The sequence below is a fragment of the Miscanthus floridulus genome, chromosome 17 (genome assembly GCF_019320115.1).
Source record: "Miscanthus floridulus cultivar M001 chromosome 17, ASM1932011v1, whole genome shotgun sequence".
Lineage (NCBI taxonomy): Eukaryota > Viridiplantae > Streptophyta > Magnoliopsida > Poales > Poaceae > Miscanthus > Miscanthus floridulus.
The window spans coordinates 17131875-17146287 of record NC_089596.1 but is presented as its reverse complement, the minus strand read 5'-3'; the positions used below and the strand labels follow the sequence as shown (position 1 = coordinate 17146287).

Sequence of the window (14413 nt, the reverse complement as noted above, 5' to 3'; positions counted from 1 at the left end):
CTCGGCAAAAATAAAAACACTCGGCAAATTTGAGGACTATGGCAGTGTCTCCTTCACTGTACGAAACAAAACTAGTCACTGTATGATTCAATTCCACGGCCCAAACAATCAACAAACAACGGCACCAAACCTCGAGAGCCGATCATGTCTTTCAAAAAAAAAAGAGTGGATCATGTGGATGACTGGACGAATTATGACAAAACATGCTTTGTATAACAGGTGGACTGTAGTGGTAGTGCAGTGAAAAAACGCATCATGATGATACGACTGACCCCATACGGGCCAACTGGCAAGGGAAACTGGGAAAGGAGGATGCAGCAGTTATTCCTGGGCTAACTACCCTCGCTCCCTCTCTCTTTCTTCTCTTTTTTGAAACGAATCTCTCTCTCTCTTCTCTCTGTCTCTCTCTTCCATATCTCCTCTGCTCGCGCGCGTGATGACGCAAGTACCTATCTCTCCGTAAGAAAGATCGGTTCTTCACGCGCTCAACACACAAAAGCTTGAGAACCCAGCGTAAGGCCCGGTGGTTGGACCTCGGCCTCGGTGGCTGCGAATTTCCGGTCTCTCACCGGGATTTACCCCTAATAAATTTCGTTGTGCAGCGTCGTCTACGAACGCGTGCGTGTGGGGGTTGGTGTGTGACTGTACATATCTAGATGAGAGGCGTAAAAAAAACACACAAAAGCTTAATCTTTGGCAGTTTCTCTCTCTAAACCTGGGGTTAAGCAGTTTCAGGTTCAGCAGCGCTCGGTTGATTAGCGTGGGGGCCCCGCCGGCGCCACTTCTCCTCCATCCCCACACAACTTCTCTTCGCCATGGCGCCTCCCTCTCAGCATATATAGGAAAGAAAAGAGGCCCCTCTTCTTCCTCCCATCGACAGGGCGTCAGAGCGAGCTCCTTCTCAACTCGGCCCAAGAGCTCTGCCTCCTCCAAGCTCTGTTCTCTGTAAGCTCTCTCTCTCTCTCTCTCTCAGGACTCAGGCTCTCAGCCTCTCCTGCTTTCGGATTGCACCCGATAAGGTTTGATCAACCAAACCTGCAAGTCGGCAATGTTCTTCGACTGCTTGTTCAGATTGCAGTGACAACACACACGGGCATACGGCCACACGCACACACACAAAGGATATCCTTTTATAATCACAAAGAATTCATACTCTGACCCTGGAAGCTTGTTCCCCTCCTCCCATTTAAATCCTTGCTTAGTAGATTTTTTTTCTCTTTTTTTTGGCACATAACAAACTTTCAGATCGCAGAGAATTTATGGTTTGGATAGCTGTAGTTCAAATTGATCATCTTGCTTGGGGCTATATATACTATAATAATCAATGGAGTAATTGAAGGGAGCCACAGAGTAAAAGCTTCTCAGAGGAGCTAACCTTGAGTTCTGGATGTTTAGGGCTCTGGTCAGTGCCATCCTGAGAGATGGAGGCAAATCCGAAGAACGTCTTCACGATTAAAGTGGAGGACGGGAAGCCTGGAAAGGACGGCCAGCCGGCGGTAGGACCGGCGTTCCGGAGCGTGCTGGCCAAGGATGGATTCCCAGAACTTGAGCCTGACATGAAAACATCATGGGATGTGTTCAGGTAACACACAACTGAAACAACAACCAAGCTCATATGTCTACTCTTTTTTTATTGTTCTTTAGGTTTTCAATTACAAAATTTGTAGTATTACACACACAAATTATGTACAGTGCTTAGAAAACCTTAGTAAAAATCGATATGTTTATATGCACTTATGCAGGGTAGCAGCAGGCAAGTATCCCAACAACCGGATGCTTGGATGGCGTCCGTTTAAAGATGGAGTGGTATGCACACATAAATAAACCTCATAAATGATAGTATCGTAAATATTCTATATCAGGTCTTTCTTAATTTACAGTTTTCGTCTGTATAACTGGTAAAAACTTCTCTGTTTCCATTTTCTAGCCAGGGCCCTACTTGTGGAAATCATACAAGGAGATCTATGATGAGGTGCTGCAAGCTGGCTCTGGTTTGCAGCACCTGGGAGTGCAACCAGTAAGAGCACAAACTTAAGCTATGTAAAATAGACCCCTTTTTTCCATTATTTGTGAACTGGCCTTTTCGCATTTTTTAGAGATCCTAGAACATTCAAACGGATCAGACGAACTGATGCTTCTTTGTTTGGCTTATACTATACCAGGGTTCCCGGGTCGGAATCTACGGAGCAAACTGTCCTCAGTGGATAGTGGCAATGGAGGTAAACTGTCAGTGACTTGTATGAATTTTAACTTTCCCCATCAGATCTTTTCTGAATAAACTGTGCTAATCCACAATTAATTTTGCAGGCTTGCAATGCCAATAGTCTGATCTGTGTCCCACTATATGATACTTTAGGTAAGTAGGAGACCATTAAATAGCAGGCCCACATCATAGAATGTTTCAGATCAAATAATAAAAAATATTGGAAACACATGCTTTTAATAAGAAATCAAATGTAATGCATTAGAAATTCAGAATCAATAACTTTCCATAGCATACAGGTGCAGGAGCTGTTGACTACATCATTGATCATGCTGAGATTGATGTTGTATTCATACAGGACAAGAAAATAAAAGAGGTGTGATTAAAATGAATTATCCATGTTCCTACCTTCAGGATCTTTCATCTTAAATTCTGACATTACGTGAGAGCATTTCATCTGCAGATACTATCCCCAAATTGCAAGTCTGCTAAGAGGCTAAAAGGTAAGCAATGTCAAAAAATTTAGGGTCCATTTGTAGTTAGAATATTTCAAATCATTATAGAAAGACTATAGTTTCCAAACATCATTGTCCAACACATGGTTACAGCATTGGTGGCATTCACTTCGGCAACAAGTGAACAAATCAAAGAAGCAGATAATATTGGGATGAAAATGTACGCCTGGAATGATTTCTTAAAAGTGGTAGGTACATTAATTGTGGGATAGTTTACAGTTTAACCTACTGAAACAGCTAGACAAATCTATTCAGAGTCAGGTTTTGTAGTAATGTTTATGATGGTTATATTTGTAATGAACTGATGTTTTGACATATATATGTTGACTGAGCATCAGCTTTGGAACTGGATTTCAGGGAAAAGGATAATCCTCGTCAACCTTGCCCTCCACAAGCAAGTGATATATGCACTATCATGTATACAAGTGGAACAAGCGGACAGCCCAAAGGTGTGATGCTGACCCATGAAAGCCATGCCATGTATGTAAAAGGGGTGAACCTCTTTATGGATCAGTTTGATGATAAGGTCACCTCCTACCCTTAAATACAGTGCTCTGAGTATGGTTTGATAATATTTCTGTTTTATGCATGACTTAATAGAAACTTGGTGCCTTCATGTAATCAGATGACAACAGATGATGTCTTTCTATCCTTTCTCCCACTTGCTCACATCCTTGACCGCATGATCGAAGAGTATTTCTTTCACAAAGGGGCCTCAATTGGTTATTACCATGGAGTGAGAAAATCCACTACATTAGCCTTTCTAATCATACAAGTAATCATTCTTTAGTCAATAAACCGCAGTCAAATATTTACTTTCTTGTCAGGATTTGAATGCCTTGAGGGACGATATCGTGGAGCTAAAGCCAACTTTACTGGTTGGGGTGCCCCGAGTGTACGAAAGAATTTATGAAGGTAGTGAAATAAGAATATCTCTATCAACTAAGCTCAAATTTTGTTAACTCAGACAGCCCTTATGAATGGCTCTAGGTATCTTAAAGGCCATTGCGGAACTCAGACCTCTAAGAAGGGTAATTTTTAATGCTTTGTACAATCGGTAAGTTGTCTGGCATCCTGAGTTCCTTCTAGCTGCAAAGCAACTTTATCTTACTGTAGTTTTTGAAATTCAGCAAACTGGCAAGCATGAAAGCAGGCTACTCGCACAAAACTGCTTCACCTTTTGCGGACATGCTGGCTTTTCGCAAGGTTACATGCTTCTTAGACCTAAATATCTACCTAAGAACAAAAGAAATGTATACAGCCAAATTTCTTCCACAGAAAGAAAAATATCAGTAGAAGCAGCACTTACAATTTTTATACCGGGCATTTCTTGCTATTTGTTTGATTTAGGTCAAGGCAAGGCTTGGAGGTCGTCTTCGCTTATTAATTTCAGGAGGGGCTCCGTTAAGTAATGAGATTGAAGAGTTCATGAGAGTGACCACCTGTGCATACTTTATCCAAGGCTATGGTAATGCATACAAACACTTTGTACTGTTCCAAATTAATTCTGTAGCATCAAAGGAAAGAGAAATGAGAAAATGGCAAAGTACTAAAGTGTAACAAAATGAAGTAAACACTTATAACGCCAATTACTTACTGTCTAGGTTGACTCCAGGTTTCCCTTTTACTCTCCTTGTCCTATCTCTATGCTGTGAATCAATATTATTTCATATTTTCCATCGCAGATACTAGTTTTGAGAAAACTTTTACAAAGCTACTGTGTTTTAAGTATTTAGTTTTATTGCACTTGCACATACTTGCACCTTGCTTTTTATAACTAGAAGCAGAAACTTCTCAGGAATCTATATATTCAGTTTCAATCCTAAGTTCCTAACAAGTGCCTGACTTGTAAATCCCAATTAGCCAATTCAAAAGAAACCAGTATGAGGGTAGATTCTGTGACCTTTGCTCAGGTTTAACAGAAACACTGGGACCTAGCACTGTCTGCTACATTGATGACATGGCCCTGGTTGGAAGTGCTGGCGTACCTGCCACCTACACTGAAATACGACTGGAAGAAGTACCCGAGATGGGGTATGATCCACTTGCTGTCCCTTCACGTGGTGAAATCTGCATTCACGGGAAATTTGTCTTCGCTGGGTACTACAAAAGTCCAGAACTCACAAACGAAGCAATAGTTGATGGATGGTTTCATACAGGTGAATATTCAATTTAATGAAATAAAAAAATAGATAAGGTTCCACAATACAATACTCAAACACACTTATTTTCAGGTGACATTGGAGAGATGACCCCAGACGGAATCCTGAAGGTGATTGACCGAAAAAAGAACATATTTAAGTTGTCACAAGGGGAGTATGTTGCAGTTGAGTACCTGGAGAAAGTGTATGGCTTCCCTCCACTTGTTGAAGATGTAAGTAAACAATTCAGCGGCTATAGCATATGGCTGAATTAAGAGAGAATATTGGTCAACATCTAATATTGTCATTTTTGTCCTTTTTCTAGATCTGGGTATATGGGGACAGTTTCAGATCAAGTTTAGTTGCAGTAGTCAATCCACACGAAGAAAACACAATGAAGTGGGCACAGTCCAATGGCTATAAGGGTTCTTTTGCTGAAATCTGCAAACTTGAAGGACTTAAAGAGTACATCCTGAAAGAACTGGCAGCTGTTGCACAGAAGAACAAGGTATGGTCATCTATTCACTCTGACAAACAAAAACCGTCGCCGTAAAGTATCATAATGTAGTATTGAATGCATCTTTCTTCTGTTTTTTTATAAGAAATTGAAAGAGGAAATATCTTAGTTTTCTAGACTCCTTGTTTTTCAAACTTTCACTGTGTATCAGATCTATAATTCTATATGGTAACCCTCATTGCATGTCACAAATCAGCTACGAGGTTTTGAGTACATCAAAGGCATAGTGTTGGATCCTGTACCTTTTGACATTGAAAGGGATTTGGTGACTGCAACAATGAAGAAGAGAAGAAAGAATATGCAGAACTATTACCAGGTGAGGAAGGCCTTTAAAAACTCTTGATCTGCTTCAGTCACTGATTTCTCGGTGTTTCTTGCTGCTTTTCAGTAGTTCTAATCCAGTATCTTTTGCATGCAGTCTGAGATTGACATGGTATACAAAAAGCTGGAGGCACAGAAGAATGCTGCCAAATCTAAGTGAAGAGATGTACCCTATTTGATCATAAGCTGAAAAGAAGGAAAACACCGTTGTAAATTTCGCATTTAATGTTGAGAAGCAACTACTCAGGGCTATATGTAAGCAATAAAATGTATATTGTCCTTTTGCTTTGTCTATAGTAATCAGATGATTCTCAAATCTCAACTAGAGTTCTAAAGAGTGAAGGCCATCACCAACAAGATGGCAAACTGGACATTTTCAAAACATCGACCAGTTCACCCCACTGTTCAAAAGTGTAGCCTCCTAGCTGAGTGCCTAGGCACTTAGCGTCACCCTCAAGCCAAACCTTATAGCCCGTGTGAGTGATAGGTGTCACCTTCCTAGCAGCACCTAGCCATCTGGCTAATGGTCAGATTTATATGAAAGCAATGTGTCCAAAAAGCATTTTTCTCTGCATCGATAATTCTGTATGTAAACAAGCAAAACGAGGGTGCAGATCCAGTAGTAATTATATTTTAGAAAAAAAAAAAGTGTTCCAGACAGTTCACTAGTAAGAGTGTAAGGTCAGGTCCTAATGACTTCAGCAGAGAATATAGCAATGGGAAACATTAAACACTCCATGAGTGAGTGCATAACCATGGAAAAGATAAAAAATACAACTTTGACTGATACCTCCTAATGAGAGCTCAAGGCCACCTGGATAACCTCGACTCATCTGATCATTGATGACAAAAGAATGTTAATGTTACAGAGTATAACATACCTTACAAATAAATTACAGCAACAACGATCTGAGAGAATCTGCTGCTTGTCAACTTTGCCTTCGTTGGGAAGCCAAAGAACCACAATATTGAACCTCAGGTCCCTGTGATATGTCCATGGCAATATGTTGAATGAAATCACTTGGACCATTGCAGCCAAGGTTTCTAAAAACTCCACGGACCAAAACGTTCCATGTCACTGTATTTGGATATATACCTTCATATAACATCTTTAGTAGGTACACCATGGCATCTTCCAGCTTATCTTGATTGCAAAGCTCTGCAATTAGAATAGTGTACACTAGTATGTTACGACCACAGTTCACTACATTCATCGCACCTAACATCCAAGCGGCCATCCTGACTTCCCCTTCCTTGCAATAAGCATGAATTATCGCAGTGAAAGTGAATGCATCTGGTTGAATTCCTCGAACTATCATCCTCCCCACAAAAAACATGGCTTCTCTGCTCATTCTCATTTGACATAGACCACTTACTACAGTGTTGTATGTTACTAAACTCAACTCAATACCATGGTTTTGCATCTCGATCACCATTTGAAGAGCGTCTCCACAGTTTCCCTCCCTAAAGAGACCATGGAGCAACTCGTTATACGTCCTACCATTTGGCAGGCATCCATGTCTTCTCATCTCGTGGAACACACCAAGAGCTCTCCCGACTCTTCTGCAGTCGCATAGACTTCTGATCAGCGTGTTGAATGTGACTGTGTTGGGAGGACAGTTTTCCAATAGCATCTTATCAATAAGACTCTCTGCCTGATTAAACATCAGCTTCTTGCAAAACACATCCACCATGTTTGTGTAAACAACAACGTTTGGCTTGCAGCCAGATCTTGTCATGTCACTCCATATTGATGTGGCACCATCTAGGTCCCTGGCTTTGGAGAAACCATCAATAAGAGTGGAGTAGGTCCTCGCATTAGGAAAGCAGCCGTGTTGCTCCATGCCATTGAGTACAGATGATGCTCCCTTAAGATCACCAACGCTGCAAAGGCCACGGATCAGAACATTGTACGAAACCGTCGACGGTGCCCATCCTTCAGCCACCATCCACTTCCACATGTCTAGCGCGTCATGAACCCTTCCATCATCAAATAGTCCTCTGACCAATGCAGTGAACGTTGCAACATTTGGAGTGCATCCGGTGATCACCATCCTTGCCAGAATGGCACACGCCATCCTCAGCTCGCCGGCCTTGCAGAACGCGTCGACTATAGTAGTGTACGTGATGACATTAGGCTGCACTCCCCTCCCCACCATGTCGCCGACAACTGCGAACACCTCCTGCATCCTGAGCTCTCTGCAGAGAGCTAGAACGATGGCATTGTAGGAGGCGGCCACGGGCGGCGCCGCAGCCAGCACCTCCGTGGCCTCGTCCACCCTGCCAAGCTTGCACAGCACGGAGACGATGGTGCCGTAGGTCACATCGTCTGGCGGACACCCCTTCCTGGCCATTTCGTCGAGCATCTTGCGCGCGGCCCCGATCCGGTGGTTCTGGCACAGCGCCCTGACGAGCAGGTTGTAGGTGAACACGTTGGGCCGCACGCCGTCCTTCCTCATGTTGTCATACACCAGCGCGACGGCCCCCATCATGTTCTCCCGCAGCAGCGCGTCGATGAGGTGGTTGTAGAGCCGCGGCTCGGTGGGGCGCGCGCAGCCCAGGTCGTGCACCGCGCGGTAGAACGTCTTGAGCGCGCGGTCAGGCGCCCCCGCGCCGGCGAAGGCGCCGACGGCGGCGACGAGCGCGCCCTCGGTGCACGGGACGCCCCTCAGCCGCATCTCCTGTAGCGCCAGCTGCACGCCGTCCACGTCGCCCGCCGCCGCCAGCCGCCTGACAGCCGCCTCGTGGGCTCTTGCCGCCGCCGCGTCCCCGGTGTCGGGAGCGGGAGGCGGCCCCGCCCCGCGAGGAGGATCCCCCGCATGATTCTTCTTCCGCGGGAGGCTGGGGCTCACAGCCGCCGTGGAGAAGCGGTGGGTGCGGGGGCCGCGAAGGCGCCGGAGGAGGAGGCAGCATTTGATCGAACACATGGCGGGCGCGCAGGTGAAGCGCGTTCGAATGCGAAAGGGGCCGTGAATCGTAAAAGCGCGTTCGTTCGAAGATATTGCTATTCGATTTGGGCGGCAGAAAAGGCTGCGCGGCCCCAAGTGGTTTCAGTGCAGGCCCTAATTGAATCGCATACATAACAATCAAGAACCATATTGGGCCTGCTACTTTCATCCCAATTCCCAAACGTTGTGGGCTATTTTTTCAGTTAAAAGATTCATTGGCCCAATACATAACCGTATACAAGCGAGCGTTACCCGCCGTGGGCTTTTTTTCTTTTATAAAACTGTGCAGCACTGAATTACACAAACCAAAAAGAAATTTTTTGTTTTTTTTGAAATTCTCACAGCAAGCTTTATTCATTCAACGGATAGTTTTGGAGAATGATAAAGAAGTAACAACGTTCTCTTTTTTTTAGAAGTGTAACAACATGCTTTTTGAAGCGGTGTGTGTGAGCCTGTGCGTCCACACCCCACTCACATGTCGCTCACGTGCCTACGAGTACAACTAACCTGGAAGCCATCTAATCTAATCCCATTTGAAATAAACAAATAAATAAATTGGAGTAATGATCATCAATTTACTGACCTAGACAAACACTAGCACTTTGTAAATTACTAGATAGAGGAGGTCTAGCTAGGGCCTCAATTCAGTCCAGCCCGTTCAAGTCAACTCGCTCAGTGACAGTGAGGCCAAGACCCGTTTCACCGTCCTGCTCAGTGCTCACGCACGAGTCGCGCTGTCCCCCCGCCTAGGAAGCAATGCAGACTTTGCATGTTATGTTCAGTACAAGTCAAACAGCGGAGATCTCTAGTGCCTGTGCACGTGTACTCAACCTGTGCAGGTCAACTCGCAGCTCACCAGCGTGTCGCAGACGCGTCGTGCCGGCCGGTTCATGCGGCCGTGCGCATCGCACTAGGCCGGTCAGCAAGCAACGCCATGTGGAACTTATTACTGTGACGACACTGAAAATACAGAGGGAGACAAGATCACAAGAACCTGTGGATCTGATCTGAATCGTATCTGTCCAGCCATCTCATCACTGATTCACTGCAACAAAAACCTGCAACATCCATGCTACAGACTCTGTGCAGATCTACACAGCCTGTGTACGCATCTCTCCTGGACCTCATCTCACTGAACAGCCTGGATTCCGAGCTGAGAATTTTCAGACGCAGATGCGCCATGTGAAATCTAGCTCAAAGTCTGAAACTCCGAAACTAGAAACTTTCAGTTATTCTCTAGCACGTATGAACAGCCTTACAGCCCAGCCGGCCGCAAGTCCACAACCAAGAAAATACCGAGCGCGCCACATGATTTCAGTAATCAGTAACAATTAACAAGTGCAGCACTGCACACAACTCGGTGGATCAGATTAGCTCTCTCATTATTGCGCGCAAACCTTTTATTATTGTAATAATCAGACACATACAGACAGCTTGCTTGCGTTGCGTTGCTCTCTTCACTAGAGCCATGGCCTGTGTGGCACGACGGCCAACAGATTCACTAGTCAGCGTACGACCCAGGCGCACAACACACTAGGAGTCCATTCATTTTTACAGCAGCCAAGGAGGAGGGGGGCGCCTCGAGGAGGCACTGGCGGTCTCCGGAAGATTTACATAGCCCGGATCGTCAAGGTGAGGCTTCAAAATGTGGCGAACTTTCCAGGTGTATGGTGGTGGCCACCACCATGTCCGATCACCGAGCTAGCCTTCTGGCTTGGTTACGATTCCCGAGCCTCAAAACAGAAACGGTCTCTACGTTACTGCAAAAGGTTGTAAGAAACAATTCGGGTCAGCTTCAGGTGAAGCATGGTATGTAACGTTTCCGGAAACTCTAGTGTTACCGATAGCTCTTGCTGCTAAATGGAAAAGGTTGTCACAAGCAGTTCCAGGTACTATATATTCTGATGAGTATGAAAATGTTGGTTGGCGAAGAAAGTTCACTTACTCAGGAGCTGCAGTGGTCTCGCTGGGTGGTCTCACATTGGAATGGTTCTTCTTGTAGAACCTGATAGAGATCAAACTGCTGTGTGCCCTGATCGACGATTCAGGCGATCCATGGAAACTTACTGCCGACCCATGTCCTGAGAAGAAACCTGCAAAATCCAGATGCCAAACTTTTGAGTAAATGTATTCTGATGCGTAAACTACACTCTTAAGTATTACATGGTTTGACTAATCACAACAGCTGGTTAAAGTTATACTAGATCAACAGGCCATGTTCTGAAGCTTTCCAGACAAAAGTTGACAGTGTTGCACAAGTCATAGCATGTGGCAACTCAAATCAAATAACTGACGTGTATTCGCTTGCAACTATGTAACTAAGTTTACTAAGGTTTGATAAGACATTAACTGTGAAGTGAACACAAAAGAAAAAAAAATGAATTGGCTTCTATCAATATAGCAACCAGAAAGCTTCTATTTGAGATTTGAGTCTTTGGGTGAGTCAATGTTTTATTCATGAGGCGAAAACTTTTGTTGTTCCATACAGACGCTGACACAGATCACTATCAATAATAGTGAACAGATCTATATACCTTGCCAGAGTATGACGATGCAGAAGATAATGGTAATGATCAGGGGGCACAAATTGCCGCCCGAGGTCCCTTGCTTGGCATTCTTCATCTTCTTCAAAGCCTTCATTCGCTCAATCCTTGCCCGTTTCAACACCGCAAGCTCACTGAGCTCGTTAAGGAGCTTCTGGTCAGAAACATCCAGCGGCGTAGGTGTCAGCGGCCTTGGCGGCCGCGGCGGCTTTTTGGACCGTTTCTTCTTCGTCTTCTCCCCTCCTGAACTGTCCAGAAGGCCCAGCTTCTCCTCCCCCTCAGACTTCCTATCGTCTCCGCTTCTAGCGACAGCATCCGAAGCGGGAGGGGAGCAATCCATGTGCTGATTCCTGTCATCCCTCGGACATCCGTTAGGCGCTGGTCGTGCTTGCCCCACTGTAAAACTAGCATCCACACCATTGCTATGGTTGCTTACTGCAGTGGCATTGCCACTCTCCAGGTCGATCAAGGCATCCTGATCATTCACACACTTAGACTCCATCGGAACTGCAAAATCTTGTGTGCTTGACTCTGACACATCGATTGGAAAAACCGTGGCTCTCTCTGGTACTAGGGATCACGAACCAGATTTGCCCTCTGTCAATCCGGAGAAATCACCTCTGGAATATCAGCTACCTGCAGAGGAAAGTTAGGCAAAAATTAGGTCACTCAGTTAATTAAAAATCTAAACCAGGGGACAGGTGCAGCCACAGAAATGAATCAATCAAACAAGAAAGAAACAATTTCAAACTTGTTGACCTGAATCGCCAAGCTACAACACCCGATCGATTCCAAGATAGCCTAACCATGACAAGAAAACCACACATGAACACGCAGGAGCGCTGTGTTAGCGCTCTGCAAAATACAGGAGGCGCGCTTACTAAAGAAGAGGAGGTGGCGGCACAAAGGGAGAAAACGAGCTGCCTAAATTAAGCAGGAACGCAGGAGGGAAACACGCAAAGTTGGCGACCTTTATCCTGATTGAACGCCACAAACAACGGCCGTACCCTCGTTCTCCCGGATTCCTCCCTCGGTTGCCTCCCTTTCACACGACGCTTTGCAAGCAAACAAAGCATCGCCGTTGCTTACACATGGCAAGGCGGCGTCTCTCCCCTTGTTCTCCGCTTGCTTTTTACATTTATTTATTTATTTAAGCAAAAATGTTCAACTAGGCGAAGCAGGGGCATTGGCCATTGGGGGCAGTGGCAACTTCTTTTTGCTTGTGGCAGAAAGAGGCTGCCATTTCTTGCCCAAAACTACACTAAAAATGGGTGTCAAACCATCGCCATTTCAAGCCATGCTACTCACTCCAGACTCCATATGAGAAAGCCAACTAATCTTGTTACACCCGAATAGGGCGATGACCAACCCAAAACGAGCACGTGAACTCATCCCCAAACCAGAAAACCAACTAATCTTCTTTTCGTTACACCCAAATAGCCAAATAGGCGAGGTGACCAACCCACAATGCGCACAAGAACTCATCCCCAAATCAGAAAACCAACTAAGCATCTACTCTTTTCGTTACACCTAAACTCGACGGCTGCAGTTAAAAAGAAAGAAAGGGAAAAATGAAAGATAATAAAACTAAAACAATCAAACAAACAAGAATCTCGATTTGGCACCTGAAGGCAGCGGTAGGTGAACAAACACAAACAGAAGCGAAGGAATTGTTCGAATTTGCTGGACAGTTGGCAGCTCGAGCGGCCAGAAACGACGAGGGGGAAGAGGACACGCGGTAGAACAAGGCTAGGTAGTAGGTATGGTCTTCGACGAGCTTATCCGGTACCGAGAATCCGACAAGGGAAGAAACAAGCGAGCAGGCGCACGCGCACGCGCACGCGCGGAAAGGAGAGCAGCCGACTCCCATTCGCGCGAACTTGGACGACGGAGAGCAGTTGTAGCGGCGGGGGAGGGGGACGCGGCGGAGGAGAAGGCGAGAAGCCCTCGGTGGATGGATGATCCTAGCAGAGGAGAAGAGGAAGGGCTCGCGGGGACGGACACCGGGATTCCATCAAAATCGAAGCTTTCGGCTCACGCGCACACCCACCTTGGAATCGCAAGGAGAAGAAAACAACGAATTCCTCCCGAATCCACCAAATTCCCACAAAAAATCACGAATTTCCCCCCTGCCATGGCACATGAACAAAGAGCGGCGGAGAAATTCAGACAGAGACAGAGAGGGTCGCAAGAGCCCACCAACCTACAGAGCTGCAGCGGCGAGGTCAGGTCACGGCAGCCAGCGGCGCACTCCCATGGCGATGGCGGTGCTCCCCGCCGAATCAAGAAACTCCCCGAGCGCAGCCGCGAGCACCAATCCGAGGAGGAAGGGAGGCACGGCGGCGGCTCGCAAACACCCAACGCCCAACGGGAGGAGGGGAGGGAGGGGAGGGGTCGAGGGGAGACTGACTGCTTGGGGATCGAGGACGGAGGGGGCTTGTGGTGGTGTGGTGTGGGGTCCCGTACCGTACGTCGCGGGGCTGCCTGCGTCTGGGTGGGGATGGGTTGAGGTGGAAGGAAGGAAGCATCATCGGGGGTCACGCGCTATTTAATTCCGTTCCTCGCGCAGCGCAGGATCCATCGCCGGCCCCGGCCGTCGTCGGCCCGGCGGAACAGCTTCCTTTTTGCTTTGCCCCTCTGTACGCCGGCCGTCGGATCCCGCCAAATGGACGACGCGGATTGCCAATTGCCATGGCTCCTTTCTTCTAAATTTAGCGAGCGGAAAGGGCTCATTTGTCCTCACGCAGAATATCCGGTTTTGGTTCTCGCTACCTTGGACTCGGTGATGGTTTAGGCTTCTCTTCTCGATTTTTATTTTTATAAATATACACTCGAAAGAGTGTGTAAAAATACTCCCTTTTTATATAATCACTTGAACTACTTCAACAGTATTTTTTAATGAACAAATAGTATTTTTTCCTCACAATAAATCAGCATAAGACAAATTTCAACGAAACGAACATGGTCATATTACTTTTTAGAAGTTAAATGATTTGAAGTTTGATAAAAGTTATACTATAAAACAAACTAATATTTATAATATAAATAAGTACCATTTGATATATATATATATATATTTTTGAACAAATCTAGTTAGAGATTAGAGATATCAATGTTAATATTATTCATTATAAACTTAGTCAAAGTTAAGCTAATTTAACTTGCACAAGTCCTATAGTTACATATTTGTGAATAGACAAAGTGTATCATAAAACAGGACCTATA

General features: G+C 45.5%; 3 protein-coding genes across 4 annotated transcripts; 1 reads left to right on the top strand and 2 right to left on the bottom strand.

Annotated features, from left to right (window-relative positions):
* The first annotated feature begins 478 nt into the window (after positions 1-478).
* LOC136517292 (long chain acyl-CoA synthetase 1-like) lies at positions 479-6013 on the top strand. Its single transcript, XM_066510834.1, has 20 exons — positions 479-945; positions 1396-1582; positions 1743-1806; positions 1928-2017; positions 2163-2219; positions 2308-2356; positions 2503-2579; positions 2667-2706; positions 2812-2906; positions 3083-3244; positions 3344-3454; positions 3546-3633; positions 3709-3775; positions 3849-3924; positions 4069-4186; positions 4632-4877; positions 4953-5092; positions 5185-5367; positions 5573-5692; positions 5795-6013. Exons 2-20 carry the CDS (start codon positions 1422-1424, stop codon positions 5855-5857), a joined length of 2007 nt encoding a protein of 668 aa, XP_066366931.1. The 5' UTR covers positions 479-945; positions 1396-1421; the 3' UTR covers positions 5858-6013.
* Positions 6014-6584: 571 nt separating this feature from the next.
* Positions 6585-8682, bottom strand: LOC136518457 (pentatricopeptide repeat-containing protein At3g48810-like). The gene has a single exon (XM_066512118.1). It carries the CDS (start codon positions 8622-8624, stop codon positions 6627-6629), a length of 1998 nt encoding a protein of 665 aa, XP_066368215.1. The 5' UTR covers positions 8625-8682; the 3' UTR covers positions 6585-6626.
* Positions 8683-10006: 1324 nt separating this feature from the next.
* On the bottom strand, positions 10007-13743 carry LOC136518383 (uncharacterized). Of its 2 annotated transcripts, none has more exons than XM_066512031.1 (4): positions 13392-13743; positions 11180-11824; positions 10591-10738; positions 10007-10405 (listed from the first exon to the last, which is right to left on the bottom strand). In XM_066512031.1, exons 2-4 carry the CDS (start codon positions 11688-11690, stop codon positions 10339-10341), a joined length of 726 nt encoding a protein of 241 aa, XP_066368128.1. In that variant the 5' UTR covers positions 11691-11824; positions 13392-13743; the 3' UTR covers positions 10007-10338. The 2 variants fall into 2 exon arrangements, with proteins under 2 accessions (XP_066368128.1, XP_066368129.1); XM_066512032.1 differs by having other exon boundaries at positions 13396-13743.
* Positions 13744-14413: the final 670 nt, after the last annotated feature.